The sequence below is a fragment of the Pseudophryne corroboree genome, chromosome 7 (assembly GCF_028390025.1).
Source record: "Pseudophryne corroboree isolate aPseCor3 chromosome 7, aPseCor3.hap2, whole genome shotgun sequence".
Taxonomy (NCBI): Eukaryota; Metazoa; Chordata; class Amphibia; order Anura; family Myobatrachidae; genus Pseudophryne; species Pseudophryne corroboree.
Window position 1 is genome coordinate 248,252,203 of NC_086450.1, and position 21,725 is coordinate 248,273,927.

At 47.5% G+C, this 21,725-nt stretch overlaps 1 protein-coding gene across 7 annotated transcripts in view; it reads left to right on the forward strand.

Annotated features, from left to right (window-relative positions):
• Nucleotides 1–21,725, forward strand: part of KALRN (kalirin RhoGEF kinase) — a 1,402,249-nt gene that overhangs the window by 1,184,511 nt on the left and 196,013 nt on the right. The window contains exon 1 of one of the 7 annotated variants that reach the window (XM_063934078.1): nucleotides 10,977–11,116. The exons of the other annotated variants lie outside the window; for them this stretch is intronic. Coding sequence (XP_063790148.1) covers nucleotides 11,072–11,116 — 45 coding nt within the window. The 5' untranslated portion in view covers nucleotides 10,977–11,071. Of the gene's footprint in view, nucleotides 1–10,976; nucleotides 11,117–21,725 lie in introns of those variants that run through there. 7 annotated transcript variants of the gene reach the window in all.

Consider the following 21,725-nt stretch of genomic DNA (forward strand, 5'->3'; position numbering starts at 1 on the left):
CCGGGCTGTGCATCCGGTCCTGGTGCAAAAAATACGGGGGACAAAAAGCGTAGGGGTCCCCCGTATTTTTTGAACCAGCACCAGGCTCCACTAGCTGGGGGGATAATGCCACAGCTGGGGGACACGTTTATACCGGTCCCTGCGCCGTGGCATTAAATACCCAACTAGTCACCCCTGGCCGGGGTACCCTGGAGGAGTGGGGACCCCTTAAATCAAGGGGTCCCCCCCTCCAGCCACCCAAGGGCCAGGGGTGAAGCCCGAGGCTGTCCCCCCCATCCAAGGGCTGCTGATGGGGGGCTGATAGCCTTGTGTAAAATCAAAGAATATTGTTTTTTGCAGAAGAACTATAAGTCCCAGCAAGCCTCCCCGCAAGCTGGTACTTGGAGAACCACAACTACCAGCATGCGGGGGGGAAACGGGCCCGCTGGTACCTGTAATTCTTCTGCAAAAAAAATACCCAAATAAAGACAGGACACGCACACCTTGAAAGTAAAACTTTATTACATACATGCCGACACACACATACTTACCTATGTTCACACGCCGACTGTGTTCACGTCTCCATCTGTCGACGTCTCCAAGAATCCGGGGTACCTGAAAATAAAATTATACTCACCTAAATCCAGTGTCCTGTTATTATTTGTAATCCACGTACTTGGCAAAAAACAAACCGCATACCCGGACCACGGACTGAAAGGGGTCCCATGTGTAAACATGGGACCCCTTTCCCCGAATGCTGAGACCCCCCGTGACTCCTGTCACAGAGGGTCCCTTCAGCCAATCAGGGAGCGCCACGTCGTGGCACTCTCCTGATTGGCTATACGCGTCTGAGCTGGCAGACAGCGCATCGCAAAGCCGCTCCATTATATTCAATGGTGGGAACTTTGCGGTCAGCGGTGAGGTTACTCGCGGTCAGCCGCATGCACTACAACAATTTTAGCATGACCAAATAGCAAAACTGTAGCAGGGCATGCTGTATTTCAACAACAGCTGAAGGGCCAAAGGTTCCCCACCGCTGCCTTATGACAACAGGCGACAGGCTTCTATTCCACTCTGTTTCTTATCCAAATACCCAGTGGGTCCTTTCGACCAGTCCTCAACCTGAAGTCTCTCAACAGGTTCATAAGGGTCCCCAGGTTTCGTATGGACACCCTCCACTCCATTGTTTTGGTTTGGAGCCTGGGGACTTTATGGTTTCCCTGGACATCCAGGATGCATACCTGCGTTTGCCTATTACAACCAACAGTGTTTCCTCAGGTTTGCTGTCAATCAGCAAGACTTTCAGTTCAGTCGTCTGCCATTTGGACTTTCCACAGCACCTCGGGTCTTTACCAAGATTTTTGAAGTTATGGCCGCACATCTCAGGCGTCAGTGCGTTCGTATCCTTCCCTACCTGGACGACCTGCTGATACTAGAACAATAACCAGAGACTTTACAGCAATATCTCTGTTTGACCATTGCTCTTGTACAGATGCACAGCCGGATTCTGAGCTGGAAAAAGTCCTCTCTGTCCCCCTCTCAGACGATTTAAATCTGGGAGCCATCCGCAGGTACAGAGGATCTTCCTGCCACCAAACAAGGTATCAGCCCTTCACACTCACCTGTGCAGCTTACTTTAATGATGACTAGTGTCCATCCACTCAGCCATGCATGTCTTGGGATCCATGGTCTCCACCTTCGACATGGTGGAGTATGCACAATTCCACTCCAGGCCTCTTCAGTGTCTGATTTTGTCACATTGGAACGGCCAGCACTAGCTCATCAGGACACAGATCATAGTGCTATCACAGGAGCTCTGGCTTCCCGTTATGGTGGCTACACACGTCCCATTTGAACAAGAGGCATCCATTTTTGTTCCCGGATTGGGTGCTCCTCACCACAGACACCAGTCCTTTCAAGGGACGATGGACAATATAGGACAGTAGTCTGCCCATCAACATTCTGGAAATTGGAGCAGTGTACAAAGCACACCTTCTGGCATAGGATCTTCTTTGCGACAGACCCGTTCAGGTACAGTCCGACAATGTGACCTCAGTAGCTTACATAAATAATTAGGCCGCTATGCAGGATGTAGCTCACATTCTCACTTGGGCAGAACATCACCTCCAGGATATCTCAGGCGCTGTTCATTCCAGGAGTTCTCAACTGGGGAAACAGACTTCCTAAGCCGTCAGGACGTACACTGTAGAGCGGTAAGGTTTTTGGCTGGTGAGGCACTAGATGATTAACTGTACCCCCTCCCCCCCTTCCCCCGTATTATAAAAAAAAATAGATATGGGGTTCCCCACACTTGACCAAAACCAGCACAAGGCTGAACCAGCCAGGGGGAGTAATGCATAGCAGGGGGGACACTCAGTGTGGGGTCCCCCTGCCATCACATTAAACCCCCCCAGTCAGCCCAGGCCTGGAATACCTTGGAAAGTGGAGCCCCCAGAAAAAAAATGAATAGAGTCCCCCCTCCCGAGCAACAACCAGCACGTGCTATGCCCTGCATCCTTGGTGGCGGTGGGTGCGGGGTACATGACTTACTAATATTGTTCTTTACAGGCTGCCTACAGGTCCCAGCAAGTCGCCACTTGGAGAAGCACAAGTGTCTGCATGCCCGGACAATCAGGGCCCACTGGCACCTGTAGTCCTTCTGTAAAGAAAATATTAAAATAAACACAAGACACATTTAAAAAAAAAAATGTTTATGCACAGGGTCTTCACCTGGAGGGTGGTGGCCTTGGGCAGCTCTTTTCCATGACTGCCGCCTCCCAGGACTTCCTGGCATCTTCTGTCTTCGGGAGCTTTTGCACGCTCCCTCCCCACCGGTGGACTGACAGCCGATTCCTTGCGCTGGCTTATATAAGCCAGCCCCCATGGACGGGGCGATGATGCGGCGAGCCTTGATTGGCTTGCGGCGGCCATCTTAGATTTTAAAAATGACGCTAATGGCGCCATTTTTTAAATTGGAGCCGCTCCACTGCTGAACTCTGCAAAATGACAGGCAAGGATTGGATCCTCTTGGATCCAGGCCTGCTGTCATGCCAACTATCCCCGCCGGATCCCGCTGCCGCAAACGCCTGCACCTTTGCTCGCTGCATACCCACTGCCCAACCAGTGATGACAGCGGATCCATCACTGGACAGCTGTATCCAGTGACAGATCCGCTGTCTAATCACATCTCCCTGACTGACAGGGGCGTGCTTTCATGTACAGTGAAAGCACGTCTCTGTCCACCGAGGCACTTATACAAGTGCCGCTTCTCAGGTTATTTCCAGTGGGATTTTACTGCCTTCAGCTTGGCCCTGCCCCCGCCCACCCCCCGCTCCCGCACCTCTCCTATTGGCAATGGGAGGCACCACTATCGGTGCCTCCCAAACCTAATTTTAAAGTAAAAATGGTTATTGTAATACAAAGCAGATACTTATGACACAGAATCTGTGTCATAAGTATCTTCTTTGTATTATTTTAACCACTAATGAGAGGGGTGCACTGCCTCCCCTTCCTCCCCTGACTGCACGTCCCTGCTTTAGAGAGTGGGCTCTGCATCTGGAAATATTTCAACAATTGGTGGACAAGTGAGGCATTCTGGATGTGGATATTATGGTGTCATGCCACAATTACAAATGATTGAGATACAGTTCCAGAGATCCCAGCACAGCTTTCGTGGGTGATCTGGCAGTACATCTTTCCTCCGGTATCATTCCTTTCCAGGGTACTTCGCAAGCTCCAGCAGGAAGGAAGCACCATGGATCCTCATAGCTCTACACTGGCCGTCCTTGGTTTGCAGTCCTTCATGGTCTATCAGTAGAAAATCCCCTCAGACTGCCTTTGCAGCAAGTTCTGTTGATTCAGGGACCGTGTCTACACACAGACTTGGCTCGTCTGTCTATGATGGCATGGCTCTTTAGACAGACCTTGCTCAGTGCTAGTAAACCTGCCTTGGCTCGGATTTACTACATAACATGGCACTAGTACTTTAGGTGGTGTGCACCTACAGTAGACGCCACGATCCTAAAACTTGTAGGGTGGCAAGAGTCCTGGGCTTTCTGCAAGCAGGATTGGATCTGGGTCCCCACTTAGCGACCCTTAAAGTGCAAGTTTCATCTCTTTCAGTATAGTTTCTACTTAAGACTGTTTGTATAGCTGAAGTCCGGACCTTTCTTCAGAGAGTTCTCAGGATACAACCTCTTTTTGTCCCTCCGGTGACCCCTGAGCCTTATCTTTAGTGCTGCAGGCTTTATAGACTTTACTGTTTGAACCCTTGAAATCTGTGGTATGAAATGGCTAATTGTGTCAGCACACAGGGTGTCTGACCTAGGAGCATTATCTTATCACTCCCCCTTTTTGATTTTTCACCAGGATAGGGCTGTCCTCAGAACTAGCTCTGGCTACCTACCTAAAGTTGTCTCCAGGTTTCATATCATTCAGGAAATTGTTGTGCCAGCCTTTCAATCCTCTTGCCATCACTGCAAGTGAAGCATTGCTTTAAGTTGTTCATGCATTTCAAATTTATGTGGATCGAACCAAATCTCTATGAAGTACCGATACTCTATTATTTTATACGGATTTCACAAAAGAGGCTGGGCTGCTAACAAGCAGACATTATCTAGATGGTTTCGAATTACTATTTTTCAGGCATACAGATGTGTCCACTTACATCTTTGCTCTGTGTGCTAAAAGTCGTATTACACATAACGCGTGAGTTCCATGTGACTAGGTAGTGCCGAGGGTCTTTTTTTGCATTTTTTTCAAAGACGCAATGTAATGAAATAGGACACACAAGCAGCTTCTGTTGATGAACATAATATGCAGAATGCCTATATTCTGTGTGTGATTACGACTCTTATTTGCATACAAAATGATATGCTACAGTGTTTTTCTGGAAAAGAAAGTGTTATGGTAAAACTTACCTTCATTAACTCTTTTTTGGAGATCCATGGGATCCACAGGGTTAACCTTGGGGTATAATGTGGTGGAGACCAGGACCGGCACCGAACAATACAGCTTTGCGAGGCTCCCATGAAGCAGTGGGCTCTTCTGCCTTCATACCCCGCCCCCATGCTGGAGAAAGGGAGAACAAAGTATGGTACAGATAGAGCCGCACTCATCTAGTGCGGCTCCATCGCAAATGTGCAATCCCGACAGGACTAGGCGATCCAGCCCCTGGCCCCGCTACGGGAGTGCACAGGGACGCTCCCATGCGCAGCCAGGCACAGACGGAGCCACGATTAGCGTGGCTCCATCTGTACACACAGAAAATCACACTCTCATAGAGAAGAGAAGGGAACTGGTCACCGTAAGGCAACCCATTGAAGCGTTGTGCATCAGGGTGGGTGCCCTGGGGATCCCGTAGACCTAGAAGAAAAAGAGTTGTTGAAGGTACTGTAAGTGTTACCATAACTTTCTTTTCTTCTTTGAGGTCCATGGTCTCCACAGGGTTAACCTTGGGATGTCCCAAAGCAGTTGTTATAGGGAGGGAATGCTCCTAAGCTGAAATGAGGACTTGTCGCCAAAGGTTGCATCCTGATAGCCAAATGTATCAAAGGCATAGAACCTAAGAAACATGTGGGCAGACCACGTAGCAGCCTTGTGTTATTGTTCAGCAGACGCTTCACGGCGTGCTGCTCACGAAGGACCCGCAGGGCGAGTAGAATGAGCAGATACTGTACTCGGAATGGGCAGATCAGCCTATGTATAAGCTTGTGATATGGTCATGCAAAGCCAACGTGCCAATGTTTGTTTATTGGCTTGCCAGACCCGCTTATGGAATCCATAGAGGACGAATAAGGCATGTTTTCCTAACAAAACTAGTGCGGTCCACATAGTTTCGAAGAGCACAGACCACATCCAACATGGATTCTTCTGGTAAGAGACCAGGGTACTGGAAGGCCGGTACCACAATTGGTTCGTTGACATGAAATTTAGATACTACCTTAAGTAGGTAACCACATTTAATCCAAAGGACCGTGGTGGAATATCAGAAAAGGGGAGTGACATGACAGAGCACCCAAGTCAGAGACCAGCAAATAGCTAATAGAAAAAGTTTTAGTGGTGAGCACTTGAGGTCTACTGTTTCCAGTGGTTCAAATGGACTGCGTTGTAGAGCCATAAGAAGGTACGCATGGCAAAGGAGTCAGTCTCTTCTGGAACCAGACAAGCAAAGCGGAAACCTGCACCTTGAGAGAAACCAGACGAAGACCCATGGAGAGTCCTGCCTGCAAGAAGGCTAACAATCTAGGGATCCGAAGGACCTTGGGATCTTAGTGATGATGAGCACACCACTGGAAATAGGAGTACCAAATCCAGTGATAAATGTGAGTAGAGGCTGGTTTCCTATCCTGAAGCATAGTTTGAATCACCACCCCAGAGAAACCTTTGTCCCTTAGGAGTGAAGTTTCAAGAGCCACACCATCAAAGACAGTCTAGGCAGGGCCCCTGGCAGAGTAGATCTGGACAAAGAGGCAGAAGGAATGGCTCATTTATGGAGAGATCTATTAGAGCTGTGAACTTCTGGCGTCTGGGCCATGCTAGAGTCAGTAGTATGATCATGTCGCCGTCCTCTTTGAATTTTTGCAGTACTCTGGGAAGTAGAGACACTGGAGGGAAGAGATAGGCCAGATGAAAGTCCCAGGGGACTGTGAGAGCATCCACGAAGCTCGCTCCTGGATCTCTTGTCCTGGCCCCTGTACACTGCAACCTTGTGATTGTGTCTAGAGGACATGAAATCGACGTCTGGAAGCATCATTTGCGTACCACTATCTAAAAGACCTCTGGATGGAAAGACCATTCTGCAGCTTGAATGTCCTGTCGACTGAGGAAGTCTGCTTTCCAGTTGAGGACTCCTGGAATGAAGATCATGGCTATGGGCAGGAGGTGAAGTTATGCCCAGGCAAGAATCCTTGTTACCTGTGCCGACTGCCGTTCTGTCGATTTATATACAGTATGCCACTGCCGTTGCATTGTCCGACTTGATCTGTACTGGAGAACCCTGGAGCAGGGCCTGGGCCATCAGAAGGGCCTGATACACAGCTCGAAGTTCTAGGATGTTGATCGGGAGACCCCTTTCAGAAGAGACCAGTGACCCTGAAAGGAGTGACTGCCTGAAACTGGCATCAGTAGTGTGAGATCCAGAATGGTCATCCCTTGTCTAACTTGGTCGTGTGTAACCACCATGACAGAGATGCCCGCAGAGATCAGGGTAGAATCAAGGTCTAGAATTGGATTTGAGATGGTAACCCTGTCCAGTCTGAGTATTTGGGCAAGTATTTGGGCAAGTTGATTAGTCATCCATGGTACTGAAGGAAGGCCACCGTCTGTTTTAGGTGACTTTCCAGCACCATTGGAAACTGTGCCAGAAGAAGCAATTTGTCCAGGCAGGTAGGGCAATATCCGAATTCCACGTTTCCGGAGAGTGGCCGCCATCACTGCCATGAGTTTGGTGAACACCCTGGGGGCTGTAGACTGACCTAAGGGAAGGGCATGGAATTAGAAATGCTGTTGTAAAACAGCAAAGCGAATATATCATTGATGACAGGGTGCAATAGGTACATGGAGGTATGCATCCTAAATATCCAGGGAGACCATGTAGTGTCCAGGTTGCATAGCCAGGACAATGGACTGTAGAGTTTCCATACGGTACCTGGAGACCTTGTGGTATTTGTCCCGTAATTTCAGAATTGGACAGTATGATTCAATTGGTTTCTGAAACAAAAAGGGGTAATTGAACCCCTGACCCTGCTGAGACTGTGGAACAGGGATAATAACCCCCAACTGTAGGGGGGATAGTATGACTCCAGACAGTGCTTGTGCTTTGTCTGGATCCGGAGATGGAGTGGTAGAGAAATATTGTCTAGGGGGATGCTTCAGGAAGGAAAGATCGTACCTGTGAGAGACCACTACTAGGACCTAGGCATCTGTGATTACCTGGCCCCATGTGTGGACGAATTGAAGACGTCTGCCTCCCACCCCAGGATGAGAACTGCCCCGTCAGGCTGAGGGTTTGTCCTCTGGCTTGGAAGTTGGATGACTGGCAGTCCAAGCTTTTTTAGTTTTTGGTTTGGAAGCATTGACTATGCGAGACAGTCTCGCAAATGTATGAACCTTGGTTTTGCCTTGCTGGTGAAAGGACAACAAGGATGAAGTCCTAGGTCACGCTGAAGATGCTGAAGGCAGACAGGCTGTCTTAGCGGTAGCCAATTTCTCAACAATTTTGTCTAGTTCTGATCTAAACAGGAGGTCGCCTGTGTATGGTAAGGCTTCCAGGGCCTTCTTTGCGTCTGATTCTGCTTTCCAAGATCGGAGCCACACAATGCTGCGAGTTGCAATGGAAACAGCGGAAGCCTTAGAGGACTGTGTCCAGAGCTGCCTCTCCAATGTAATAGGCTGTGTCTCTAATATTATTGAGTAGAGACAACTGGTCTTTGGTGGGATCAGAGGTGAAACTTTGTTCAAGGTTGTCTGTCCAAGTCTCTATGGTCTTAGCCACCCAGGCTGTAGCAGTAGCTGGTCTAGCCGTTGCTCCTGTGAGGGAGTACATAGACTTGAAACACATGTCCAACTGCCTGTTTGGGAAATCCCTAAGGGAAGATGCCATAGGGATAAGGGAGCATTGTACTTTTAATGAAACGTGTCACATGAGCATCCACCGTAGATGGAGTTTCCCACATTGTACAAGCTGGATAAAAGGAACTGAACTTCTTAGGGACCGTAGACTTCTTATTAGTTTTCCATACTTCGCTCATAGCTTCTGTGAAGTGGTCCGAATGAGGAAACTCAGCTAAAACTACTTTCTGCCATTTCTGCAGAGTTTCTTTAGTGGTAGCTGCTGGTTCAGCATCTTCTAGCTGAAGTGACAACTTAATTGCCCTAATTAAAGCAGCCACATGAAATTTAGGTGTGGCCTCTTCCTCCTCCCTTGAAAGGGATTCAGCATCTGAAACCTCAGCCTGCTCAGCAGTAACTAATGATTCCTTGCAGTTGCCTGATAAACAGGCTGTAATGAATGTGGAAATCCCATAGAGGGAGCCATTGAGGCCTACAGTGATTGTGGTATAGCCATAGGGGGAGCCACAGGCTGTAGTGTTTGTGATATACCGATAGGGGAGTCACAGGTGGGGTAGCAATATGGGCAGCAATTTTAGTCAGCAACATAGTGACAGAGGTTCTTGTACAAGTGCTAGAGGGGCTGAGGTATTAGGAGGCACCGTACAGGTTGTGCGCTGACCATCCTGTAACAATTCCTGAGGTAAAACCTCTGTGTTACAGGTTTTATATGCAACCATTGTAGAAGCTCCTGACTGCTTGGTCTTAGCTTTGTTAGACATAGCAGTGTTACTGTGTACACAAATATGGCAATGTGCAGTGTGTAACAGGAGTAATATGTGAGAAAGTGCACACACAATTACAATATATAGTACAGTGTGGTAACTGTAACGGTAAACACACCAGTTTTCATGCGTTATTCAGAGAGAGAAGCGAAAGCAATATCAGACAGAGAGATATTGAAAGCATACAGCAGCACTAGCATAAGTCACATACAATGCAGAATAAACAAATTAACTGCAATGGGAACTGATATCAACTACCCTGCTCTATATAAGAGGCTTGGTGGATACAGCGCTGTATATAACCTGCTATGTGGTAAAGCTATACAGGGAGATTCTGCTCACTGCTCCTGGAGACCTGCAGAACTCAGAGAATGGCTGCCCAGCATCTCTCTGTAGAGGAGGAGGAGGGAGGAAAAGCCCAGGGCGGGAAGACCGCTGTGGAATGGCACCCTGGGCTGCGGGGAGAGGTGCCGCTGGGGAAGCGATGACCTCCCCTATGCTGAACTTCACTACGATTCTCCTGGCCTGTTTGTGTCCCCAGCGCTAGTGTACATTATAGCACTGGTGGTATAGTGTTGTCGCAGTGAACACTTAATGGCCCGAGAACACGTCAGTGCCGCTGGCCCTATCCCACGGCCAGCGGTAAATGGACTGCGCTATACGCGGGTCTGCGAGTGGGTTACAGACCTTGCCTGTTCCCCAGTGATCCGGTTGCAATCCCGAGTGCCCCTGTGCCTCTGCTAGTGAAGGGAGTGTGCCAGGGGTCCAGCCGAAATCATGCACCCAGTTATGGTATCGTGGCCCAGGAATTGGAAATGGGTCCTTCCCAGGTGGGATCCGGCATTAGACCCTAACAGGAGGCTTACTGGAGCCGGCAGCGGGGGCGGAGGCGGCACTGGGAGATGAGCTCATCTCCACGCCTCCGCCCCCGCTCTCTCCCTATTATAGAGAACGGGTCCCGGGTCGCATTGACCCGGGAACACGTTTACGCTGCCACTGATCCGGTTTTCGACCCAGGAATAAAACTGCTTTATTCCCGTGTTGAATTACCGGGTCAGGCGACCCGGGAATTCGACCATGACGCTTTCACACCGCACACCGGCCGTGTTGACCCGGCAATATGCAGGAGCCAATTAACCTACCAGTATATTTTTGGATTGTGGGAGGAAACTTAAGTACTCAGAGTAAACCCACACAAGCACAGGAGAATATACCAACTCCACACCGTTAGGGCCATGGTGGGAATCTATCACACGACCTTAGTGCTGCTAGGCAGTAACACTAACATTACACCAAGCAAGTGCTATGCTAGTATCATATACTTAATACACAGCACCATGCCATCACCATATATTTATTACTGAGACTCATGGTGGCAAATTACTAGAAAGGCAAATACAGTACATGCTAGTATTTTATTACAGTCTAATTTTCCGAATGGGCTTCTCCGAGATAGTAGTGTGGTCTCATTAATGTGAGTAGTAAGCTATATACTCCTCCTCTTACAAGTATTGTAACCTAATTACTAACGCAGTATCTGCTAATCACAAGATGTTCCTGACACACATGTGATCTTGCTGCAGGCACAGTACTGGCCTCTAGTGTGACAGTTTGCATATGCTCTGCAGCTCTTTCTTCACAGCTGCACATACACAGTCCTAAACACGCTCAGCACAGTTGCATAAATTCAATCCTACAACCACACTGCCGTGCCTTCTAACCACCAGCTGGAGGGAAGGCAGCCAGCTGGATACACCATGAAAAAGTGGCTGAATACGATACAGACAAAGAGACTGTCACCTGTAAGTAGAGAAGAGAAACTTCAACTTTGTAAAGGTCTTTTTTGAGAGCTACCAGGAAACACAATATGGGAAGACTACTACAGTAGCTTGCTATGGGTACATCCACAGTTCTATTCTAGGCTAGCCTCTGTAGGCTTCTTTCCTTGTTGGGGATATTAATGGGGATGTTATAGTGTGATACATACGAAAGGATGTCTGTATAGAGAGTGTTTTGTATGTTGGACGAAACAGGTTCCATGACATCTGGGCTCCAGGATTAAATGATCAGGTTCTGCTTACATTACATAGAACACCAATGCCATTTATCTCCCTGCCAAGAACTGCCATGCTGTGGCTACTCATTAACCCAGTCAGTGTTGGGTTAGTATCCCGTTGCCTAGTTGTGTCACTCCCGTATTTCTGCATTGCTTTAGCACTTTGTGTATTTATTTACAGCATTGGAGTATCCAGGTGTCATTCTGCAGGGCAGAGTGGGATGATTCAGCTGGTTGGAGAAGGTGGTTCTACTGTCAATATCTGTGTTGTGGAGTAGGGAGGAAAAGAATGTACACGAGATGTATCATGCTATATTACCGATTTCCTGTACATTTCATTGGAGACCCACGAGATAATAAAGTACTGTACAATTAATACCCGCCTCATCCCTAAAATCTCTGTGTATATAGTAATAAGTAAAATGAAAAATTTATGACCCAATTCCTTGTCTCACATCAGCAGCTACAGATAATAAGTAAAATGTTAATGTGTGTTTGTTCAATATCTGATTTACCTGTGTGGGTACAGGCATGAGATGTGATACATTGTCATTAGGTGTTCAAGAATTATACCACCAATTAGCCTGCAGCACACAGTTTAACTTGTACAGTTCAATGCTGTTATGTCACTTGCTGTGCAGGGGTTAATGAATCGAGTTCTAGTTATGAGCAGTGTAAGGGTAAAGTCCAGTGTACAATCAGAGATTCGGGAGACGCCTTTTCACAGACATTAGGGCAAGAGCCATCTTACAGGGCTATAAAATGGTGGGAATGTTTTATCAGGTATTTAGGGCCCTTCTACTTTCTGATCAGCTTTAGTTGACACTGCATTAGAACCGTCAGCTTACTATCCAAACGTTTCTACTGGTACAGGCTGCTGCAATTGTCGGTTTACTGCCCAAATGCATATACTGAGACTGAGAACTACAACGGTCAGTTTAATGGGCAAACATGTTTACTGATAAATGCAGTTCTAGTACTTTCAAGTTATAGCCCATACTTCTTTACTGACAACAACTAATCTTTTACTGACACCAACTATTCTCTTGGCTGAGAGGGAATGTATTAAATCTCTGAAATAGATAAAGTGAAGAAACTGCCCATGGCAATATATCAGCTTTAATAGATTGGTAGAACCTGCTCGGTTGATATCACTGACTCAAGGTCCTAGTACAGGTGTAGGAGTTGTGTGACATGATCTGGCCTGAGGGTGTGAAACATGACAATGTGATCTGTCCAGTGGCCATTCATCTATCTACAGTATTCCCCTCACTTATGTGATGTAACATGATGTTATTTCAGCTGTGTCATTATGTGGTTTGACTGGTTTACTGACATAGAAGATAGAATGTGTTGTCTGAATTTTTTTTTTTTATCCACAAGCCTAGCACATAAACTTCGATCTATTCATTTACATTACTGCTCTGTGATGTTCAGATTCTGTCTGAAGGTCCGGTTGTTTTTACTTTCCATGCTTAATATTTTCAGATCTGCATATCACAGCATACCTGTCCTCAGACTTTAAAATCAAGGAGCGGCCCAGAGCCGACAGTCCTCCCTCTTCCCCATCACTGCCATTATACTGATCTTATATCACTTGAATCACTTCTTTCTAATCCGTGTATCACAGTATATAATGCACTTGTCATCAGACACCCACATCATTGGGAGACCCATTTCCCCCTGTCGCTGCAATTATGATGATTGTATATTAAATGAATCAATTCTTACAGATCTGTGTTTCACATCATATAATGTACTTGTTCTCAGATGACCACACCAGTGTGAAGCTTGGGGCAGAGCTCCCCATGTTCTGCCACTATACTAATTGCATATTACATTAGTAGCTCCTACAGAACTGTGTATCACAGTATATGGTGATATTATTATTATTATTATGGAAAAAGCCTCAATAAAAAGAACGCAATAGTGACCACATGAAATATATATATTCAATTTATTACATACATAAAAATATGTTTAATTAAAGGGGAAGCAGTCAGGATCCCAGCTGTTGGTATCCCGGCAGTCAGAATACCGACCCTGGCATCCAGAATGAGTGCACCATCCCGGCGCCGGAATACGACAGCCGGGATCCTGAACGTGGACAGACCGTGGCGCAGGGTAGGTTTAAGCTGCAGGAGGAGAGTTAGGCTGCGTCCCGGGTGGTTAGGGTTAGGCAGCGGGGAGGAGAGGTTAGGATTAGGCACCGCCCTCGGAGGGTTAAGCGGCGGGGAAGGGGGGGTTAGGTTTATGCAGCAGGGACACGGGATTAGGTTTAGTCACCTCTGGGGGGGGTTAGGCAGCAGGCGGGGGTGGGGGGTGGTTGGGGTTAGGCTGCGAGTAGGAAGAGTTAGGGCTGGGGAGAAGGGAGAACACCCTCACCGCTGTCAGCTTCTTCAATATCGGGATCCCGGCATCTGTATTTCAAGCGCCGGGATCCCATGCACCAAGGTCTCATACTGATCCCAATTAAAGGTCAGTGCAACAGAATAAATTCAATCTTCAGAGCGGTCCTAATACTATAATTACAATAGGTTCGTATCCAGACAAAAAAAGGGTCAAAAGATTAAAAGTATATGTGACCGGAAGCGCTCTAGCTGCCTGCATCAATCAATCACAGATTGGATTTGGGTCTCAAGGGACCTGGGCAATAGGGGATTCCTTCTTACCATAAGTAACCGCCTGTTACTGATTTCACACACTGTGCAGTGGGCTGGTATTTTACTGCCACCACCTCTGGAGGCTGCGAGCTGAAATGTGTGAAAAGTTAGCTGTTTGGGCGACCAAACGGGACTTTTCCCTGTCGCCCCCATTAGTTTAGACAGGTTTTGCTGCTTTACACGGCTAGACCCTGCCTAACTGGGCGCTATAAGCACAATAATTAGGGCACCCCAAACAGTTAAATAGCAACAATGGTGCCCATTCAGTTATCACAAAAGAACAAACATTTAAATAGCCCCCAAGATGTTACAGTAGTTCCACACTTCAAGATGTCACAAAAGATGTACACTTTCTGAGGGATGCAGGCCTCCTTTTATCTTCATCCAACACACAATACCACAGGGGTAGTTCCGCCCTGTTATCTTTACCCAATCAAGTTAAGTGCATGTGCCTTGCATGGTCATGGCATTATCACTTTTAACATTGTACTCTATGGACAGTGGGGAGTGGTCACTCCTCTGTGCCCAAGCCCACCCATGGTGTTCGTCACACTTTGGTGCTGTCAGGTCTAGAGTGAGGAAATAAGTTCGCTCCAAAAATATTTCCACGAATCTGCTCAGGGACTAAGCCTGCCACCTCTAGCCTGAACCTGAGCTCGAAGATGAGAAGACAAGATCCCCTGGCAGGGTTTCCTGCCCACCGTTTGGGAGCTCTTTGGAGCTCCATTAAAACACTTAGCTGGCTGGGATCCTTAGCTGTTCCTCTGCCTTCCCATGTTACTTCCATGTGGGAGGCTTTAACAGAAGGCATTCTGTTTGCCTGGGAGAGGGACTGGGAGACCCAGCAGCCCACAAAGAGCAAGTAAGGATACAAATAAGTGCAATTTTACTTAAAATACATTTAAATACATTTTACATACTGTATATACATATTTTGTGGCGTGCACCTGGCTGCACATAATCAGGTTGCAGTGCATTACACCACAATATGTTTATTTTAAACATTTATACTTGTATTTTCGGTGTGAGCGCTGGGCTATTGTTACTGTTCTCTCTCCATGCTGGGGGTGCAGGGTGCTGGCTCTCCCTATCCCCTGGCGTGCAGTCACTCAGCTCTGCTGAAATTTTATTGCCGGGGGCGCCAGGAGCACCTGAACCCCAGTGATCAATGTACAGCCCTGCAGCCCCGACAAACTACCGCCATGCTTGGGGGCAGCTTTCCTGGTGCCCCCAGCAGGCCACTCTCTGCAACTTCCCCTGCACCAGAGGTTAACTCTCTTCTTTGGCGTAGCCTCCGGAGGTGACCCGCATATAGCACTGGCATGCTCTGATGCTTCGAGACCAGCAGCCGTCACGCAAAGCCCTACAGCTCTGGGATTGGACTCTTGGCTGCAGTGGCCCCTTGCACCCCAGCCCCTCGATTCAGTGCACCGGGATTTAACACACTGATTCGCTGCAGCTGCCAGCGAGGATCTGGGGCTGCTACACATTAAAACACTTTTTGTGTGTAATGCATTATTCTCAGCACTTACTTCAACTGGTGTGTGTTCTTGGAACTGCAACAGTTTTGCCCTCACAATGAGGGTTTTCCAGATCCCGAAGGATCTGCGACGGGCTGTGCAAAGTATTTTGCGCATATGCAGGAGGGTCCTGTAACTTAGAGCACAGACCAGAATCAGACTGTTATTGATTGACAGTCAGATGCCATTTGGGGGTGGTGAGGGGACTGCTATTTAGGGGGAGGGAAAAGGCTAGGGATCTCATCATCAGATGGAGATTTCCTGGCCTCTGCAACGGATGTCTTGCGCATCACCATGGGTGCCGCAAGCCGTCCGATGCTGAGTGACTGGTCCAATGCTGTGTCCTAGGACGCAGGTCGGATTACTACTACAGCAGGAGGCATCTGCTTGTACCACATCTGAATCAGGCCCAATCTCTGTTGTTAGTTTAGTTGTGTTCAGAAGTTATTATCTGTAGCAACGTTCTTATTGTCAACTTGAATTCCTACAGATGTACATTCTATCAATGAAGTAATTTCTCTGCTTTCACTCAAATTGGTAATGCACCTCAAATGTATTCTCCTCATGTATATCCTCTGTTTTCATATGCTGTCTGCAGGGCTATCCATATATCATATGCTGACATCTTCCTGTGAACTATGGAGTAAACGTGTTGCTGCACACTTAAGATTATGGATTCCATAACTCTATCTACTTCATTGGGGTTAGGATTGTTACCTGGATTAATTGTATGCATTTACATAGTGAGCTTCCATATGTTGTAATTCTCTGAGCCTCTCAATTTCATGAAGTTCATTCTGGTTACTACTGGTGCTGCATGCATAGTGCATGCTGCAAGCTGCTCCAAATGTAGGACTGTATTCATTACATGCAGGCTAGTTTGGCGCCTTTGGTTTATGGACTTGCTGATATGTCCTATTGGCATAGAACAGTATGTACCAGTGGAATGTGAAATGCAGTTGAGGACAAACAGTTTATCTATAAGTTTTAGAGGTTTATTAATATAATAGTGGTTCTCGGTGATAGCAGCTGTCGAAGTCGAAAATATTATAGCCACACACATCACGTACAAACACCACACAGATGGCCTCCGTGCGGGTGCTTGTTCTGCCGTGCGTACGCATGCTCGCACGTTACGTAGGTTCGCTCACGCGGACCTGCGTGTTAGCGCGTGGTATGAGTAAATAAGGTAGCATACGCATTTGCATGGAAAAGCCACAAAGACATATTTCATATTTAATCCACATAGTACATAATTTAAACATAGCCTACATGCACCACACCAGCGAGTTATATTTGCTTTAAAGGTATAACAACAGAGGGATTCAACTTTACAGAATATGAGGGGATATAATTAGGCTAGGAGGTGGTGTTTGGTATCCAGCTGTACAGTATTTTAAGAGCAATATTCCGGTAGCAGTTTGCAGAAGATAGCACGCTCCTGCGCATAGATATGCGCAGGAACAGAATATTAATATTACACTGTATTTACTGTACTCTTGATATTCGGCGGGAACCGAGTGGAGAACATCTGCAAGTGCACCTGGACCAGGCATCGCCCACCTATTCAAACCGACCTATGACCCCTCCTGTGCTGTAAATGACCAGCCCTTTGACCTATAGGTGAAGAGATTACAGTTTCCTTTGTTTCATGATTTGGACTAATGTATAAAAGCCAAGCCTCCTGGCCGGTCAGACACATTCTCTGATGGTCATCTATCCAGATTGACTGAGGATCGGGACCGGGTGGCGCAGGCAAACACACGTATGTATCCATTTATTGTAGCCTATTCTCTTGTGTGATTGTATTTCTTGTTGTACCCCCTTTTGAGTAAATAGTTGTTGGTGGGTTGGACCTCAACATTATATATACAATTGGTGTTGCATTCCTTTCCTGTTAGGGGTTATAAAATGTATTCCGCCGCTCGTGTAGCTACTTTGTGCTTACAGCGTGATGACATGCGCACGCAACGTGTACGCATTTGTTAGGGGTTACACACACACACACACACGCTTAGTGGTCGCAGCGGCCTGAACAGTTGTACATTTAAAGCATTGCTTTTTCTTCCTGAAAGTTAATCAGACTTAACACAGCGATAACAGAATATAAGACCTGATTCAGAGATGGACGCAGATTGTTTTTGGATGTAGCTTCTGTGCAATAATTTGCTAATGCAGGAGACATCTTGTGTAAATAGACTCATCCTGCATGCTTCTGTGATCCACTACAGCATCAGAAGATGCAGCATCGGATCTGTGTATCTCTTAGGTTAGGCAGGATGGCTGGTGTTTTCACATTGCCGAGGTCAGGAAATTTGTTTCTGAAGGTGCAGGCACTGGTCTAAGCACACCTCGGAAACTGGGTTAACACTCCCTCTTTTTCAATTACGCTCTCTGTTACCACCCCCACCGCACCCCTGTCAATCATGCTACAACTTAGAGGGCACTGATAGATAGAACCCTATCTGAATTAACTCCATAGTACAGAGTAAGCGGTAATGTTACAAGAGACCATTGTGAAAACTTAGAAATTACTATCAGCCGGTTTCATGTCAGTTGAAAACCAACTGCATTGTCAGATGGTTTTGTCATCGGTTTTGGCATTTCCAATGAAAGCAAATTACTAAAACTGCCCAAAAATAGACAGTCACTTCCACGTGGTTTTCTGTAGGGAAAACATACCACATGCAGTTTTTGCATCACAAACCCCTTATACAAAGCCCCATACCTTTCAAGCATATTGAGCCTGATTCAGAGGTGGACGCTATATGCAGTAGCAGGTGCAACTTTTTACGCAGCCACTACTGCAATATTCTGCTTATGTTGCAGCTGATTGTCTATTGAGATACCCACCGTTTGTAGCTCCTATCTGCTGTGGTGCGCACAACATTCACCATCGAGCAGTCATCAGCCTGTATTTGCTCACAATGACTGGTATGGTATTTGGCAGCCAGTGTCAGAATAACTTCCACTGCCACGCCCACCGTCTTGTGCCACTCACCCTGTCACCAAGCAGGAATGGAACTGCGTGGATCTCCCAGCAGCTTCAATCTGCATCCACCTGAGGTAACTATTGGGACGCATGCACAGAAGACACGTTATTGTTTGTTTCTCTGACGTCCTAGTGGATGCTGGGGACTCCGTCAGGACCATGGGGAATAGCGGCTCCGCAGGAGACAGGGCACAAAAGTAAAAGCTTTAGGATCAGGTGGTGTGCACTGGCTCCTCCCCCTATGACCCTCCTCCAAGCCTCAGTTAGATTTTTGTGCTCGGCCGAGAAGGGTGCAATCTAGGTGGCTCTCCTAAAGAGCTGCTTAGAGTAAAAGTTTTGTTAGGTTTTTTATTTTCAGTGAGTCCTGCTGGCAACAGGCTCACTGCATCGAGGGACTTAGGGGAGAGAAGTGAACTCACCTGCGTGCAGGATGGATTGGCTTCTTAGGCTACTGGACACCATTAGCTCCAGAGGGAGTCGGAACACAGGTCTCACCCTGGGGTTCGTCCCGGAGCCGCGCCGCCGACCCCCTTGCAGATGCCGAAAAGTGAAGAGGTCCAGAAACCGGCGGCAGAAGACTTTTCAGTCTTCATAAGGTAGCGCACAGCACTGCAGCTGTGCGCCATTGTTGTCAGCACACTTCATAGCAGCGGTCACTGAGGGTGCAGGGCGCTGGGGGGGCGCCCTGGGCAGCAATGATAGTACCTTATTCTGGCTAAAAATACATCACATATAGCCCCTGGGGGCTATATGGAGGTATTTAACCCCTGCCAGGTCTCAGAAAAACGGGAGAAGAAGCCCGCCGAAAAGGGGGCGGGGCCTATTCTCCTCAGCACACAGCGCCATTTTCCCTCACAGAAATGCTGGTGGGAAGGCTCCCAGGCTCTCCCCTGCACTGCACTACAGAAACAGGGTTAAAACAGAGAGGGGGGGCACTTATTTGGCGATATGACTATATATATTAAAATGCTATAAGGGAAAAACACTTATATAAAGGTTGTCCCTGTATAATTATAGCGTTTTTGGTGTGTGCTGGCAAACTCTCCCTCTGTCTCCCCAAAGGGCTAGTGGGGTCCTGTCCTCTATCAGAGCATTCCCTGTGTGTGTGCTGTGTGTCGGTACGTGTGTGTCGACATGTATGAGGACGATGTTGGTGAGGAGGCGGAGCAATTGCCTGTAATGGTGATGTCACTCTCTAGGGAGTCGACACCGGAATGGATGGCTTATTTAAGGAATTACGTGATAATGTCAACACGCTGCAAGGTCGGTTGACGACATGAGACGGCCGGCAAACCAATTAGTACCTGTCCAGGCGTCTCAAACACCGTCAGGGGCGTTAAAACGTCCTTTTACCTCAGTCGGTCGACACAGACACGGACACTGACTCCAGTGTCGACGGTGAAGAAACAAACGTATTTTCCTTTAGGGCCACACGTTACTTGTTAAGGGCAATGAAGGAGGTGTTACATATTTCTGATACTACAAGTACCACAAAAAAGGGTATTATGTGGAGTGTGAAAAAACTACCTGTAGTTTTTCCTGAATCAGATAAATTAAATGAAGTGTGTGATGATGCGTGGGTTTCCCCCGATAGAAAATATTGGCGGTATACCCTTTCCCGCCAGAAGTTAGGGCGCGTTGGGAAACACCCCTTAGGGTGGATAAGGCGCTCACACGCTTATCAAAACAAGTGGCGGTACCGTCTCCAGATAGGGCCGCCCTCAAGGAGCCAGCTGATAGGAGGCTGGAAAATATCCTAAAAAGTATATACACACATACTGGTGTTATACTGCGACCAGCGATCGCCTCAGCCTGGATGTGCAGCGCTGGGGTGGCTTGGTCGGATTCCCTGACTGAAAATATTGATACCCTTGACAGGGACAGTATTTTATTGACTATAGAGCATTTAAAGGATGCATTTCTATATATGCGAGATGCACAGAGGGATATTTGCACTCTGGCATCAAGAGTAAGTGCGATGTCCATATCTGCCAGAAGTTGTTTATGGACACGACAGTGGTCAGGTGATGCAGATTCCAAACGGCACATGGAAGTATTGCCGTATAAAGGAGAAAAAGACAACGTCTTTTCAGCCTCAGTCCTTTCGTCCCCATAAGGGCAAGCGGGCAAAAGGCCAGTCATATCTGCCATGGGATAGAGGAAAGGGAAGAAGACTGCAGCAGGCAGCCCATTCCCAGAAACAGAAGCCCTCCACCGCTTCTGCCAAGTCCTCAGCATGACGCTGGGGCCGTACAAGCGGACTCAGGTGCGGTGGGGGGGGGTCGTCTCAAGAGTTTCAGCACGCAGTGGGCTCACTCGCAAGTGGACCCCTGGATCCTACAAGTAGTATCCCAGGGGTACAGATTGGAAATTCGAGACGTCTCCCCCTCGCAGGTTCCTGAAGTCTGCTTTACCAACGTCTCCCTCCGACAGGGAGGCAGTAGTGGAAACAATTCACAAGCTGTATTCCCAGCAGGTGATAATCAAAGTACCCCTCCTACAACAAGGAAAGGGGTATTATTCCACACTATATTGTGGTACTGAAGCCAGACGGCTCGGTGAGACCTATTCTAAATCTGAAATAGCTGAACACTTACATACAAAGGTTCAAATCAAGATGGAGTCACTCAGAGCAGTGATAGCGAACCAGGAAGAAGGGGACTATATGGTGTCCCGGGACATCAGGGATGCTTACCTCCATGTCCCAATTTGCCCTTCTCACCAAGGGTACCTCAGGTTCGTGGTACAGAACTGTCACTATCAGTTTCAGACGCTGCCGGTTGGATTGTCCACGGCACCCCGGGTCCTTACCAAGGTAATGGCCGGAATGATGATTCTTCTTCAAAGAAAATGGACGATCTCCTGATAGGGGCAAGGTCCAGAGAACAGTTGGAGGTCGGAGTAGCACTATCTCAAGTAGTTCTACGACAGCACGGGTGGATTCTAAATATTCCAAAACCGCAGCTGTTTCCGACGACACGTCTGCTGTTCCTAGGGATGATTCTGGACACAGTCCAGAAAAAGGTGTTTCTCCCGGAGAAGAAAGCCAGGGAGTTATCCGAGCTAGTCAGGAACCTCCTAAAACCAGGAAAAGTGTCAGTGCATCATTGCACAAGGGTCCTGGGAAAAATGGTGGCTTCTTACGAAGCGATTCCATTCGGTAGATTTCACGCAAGAACT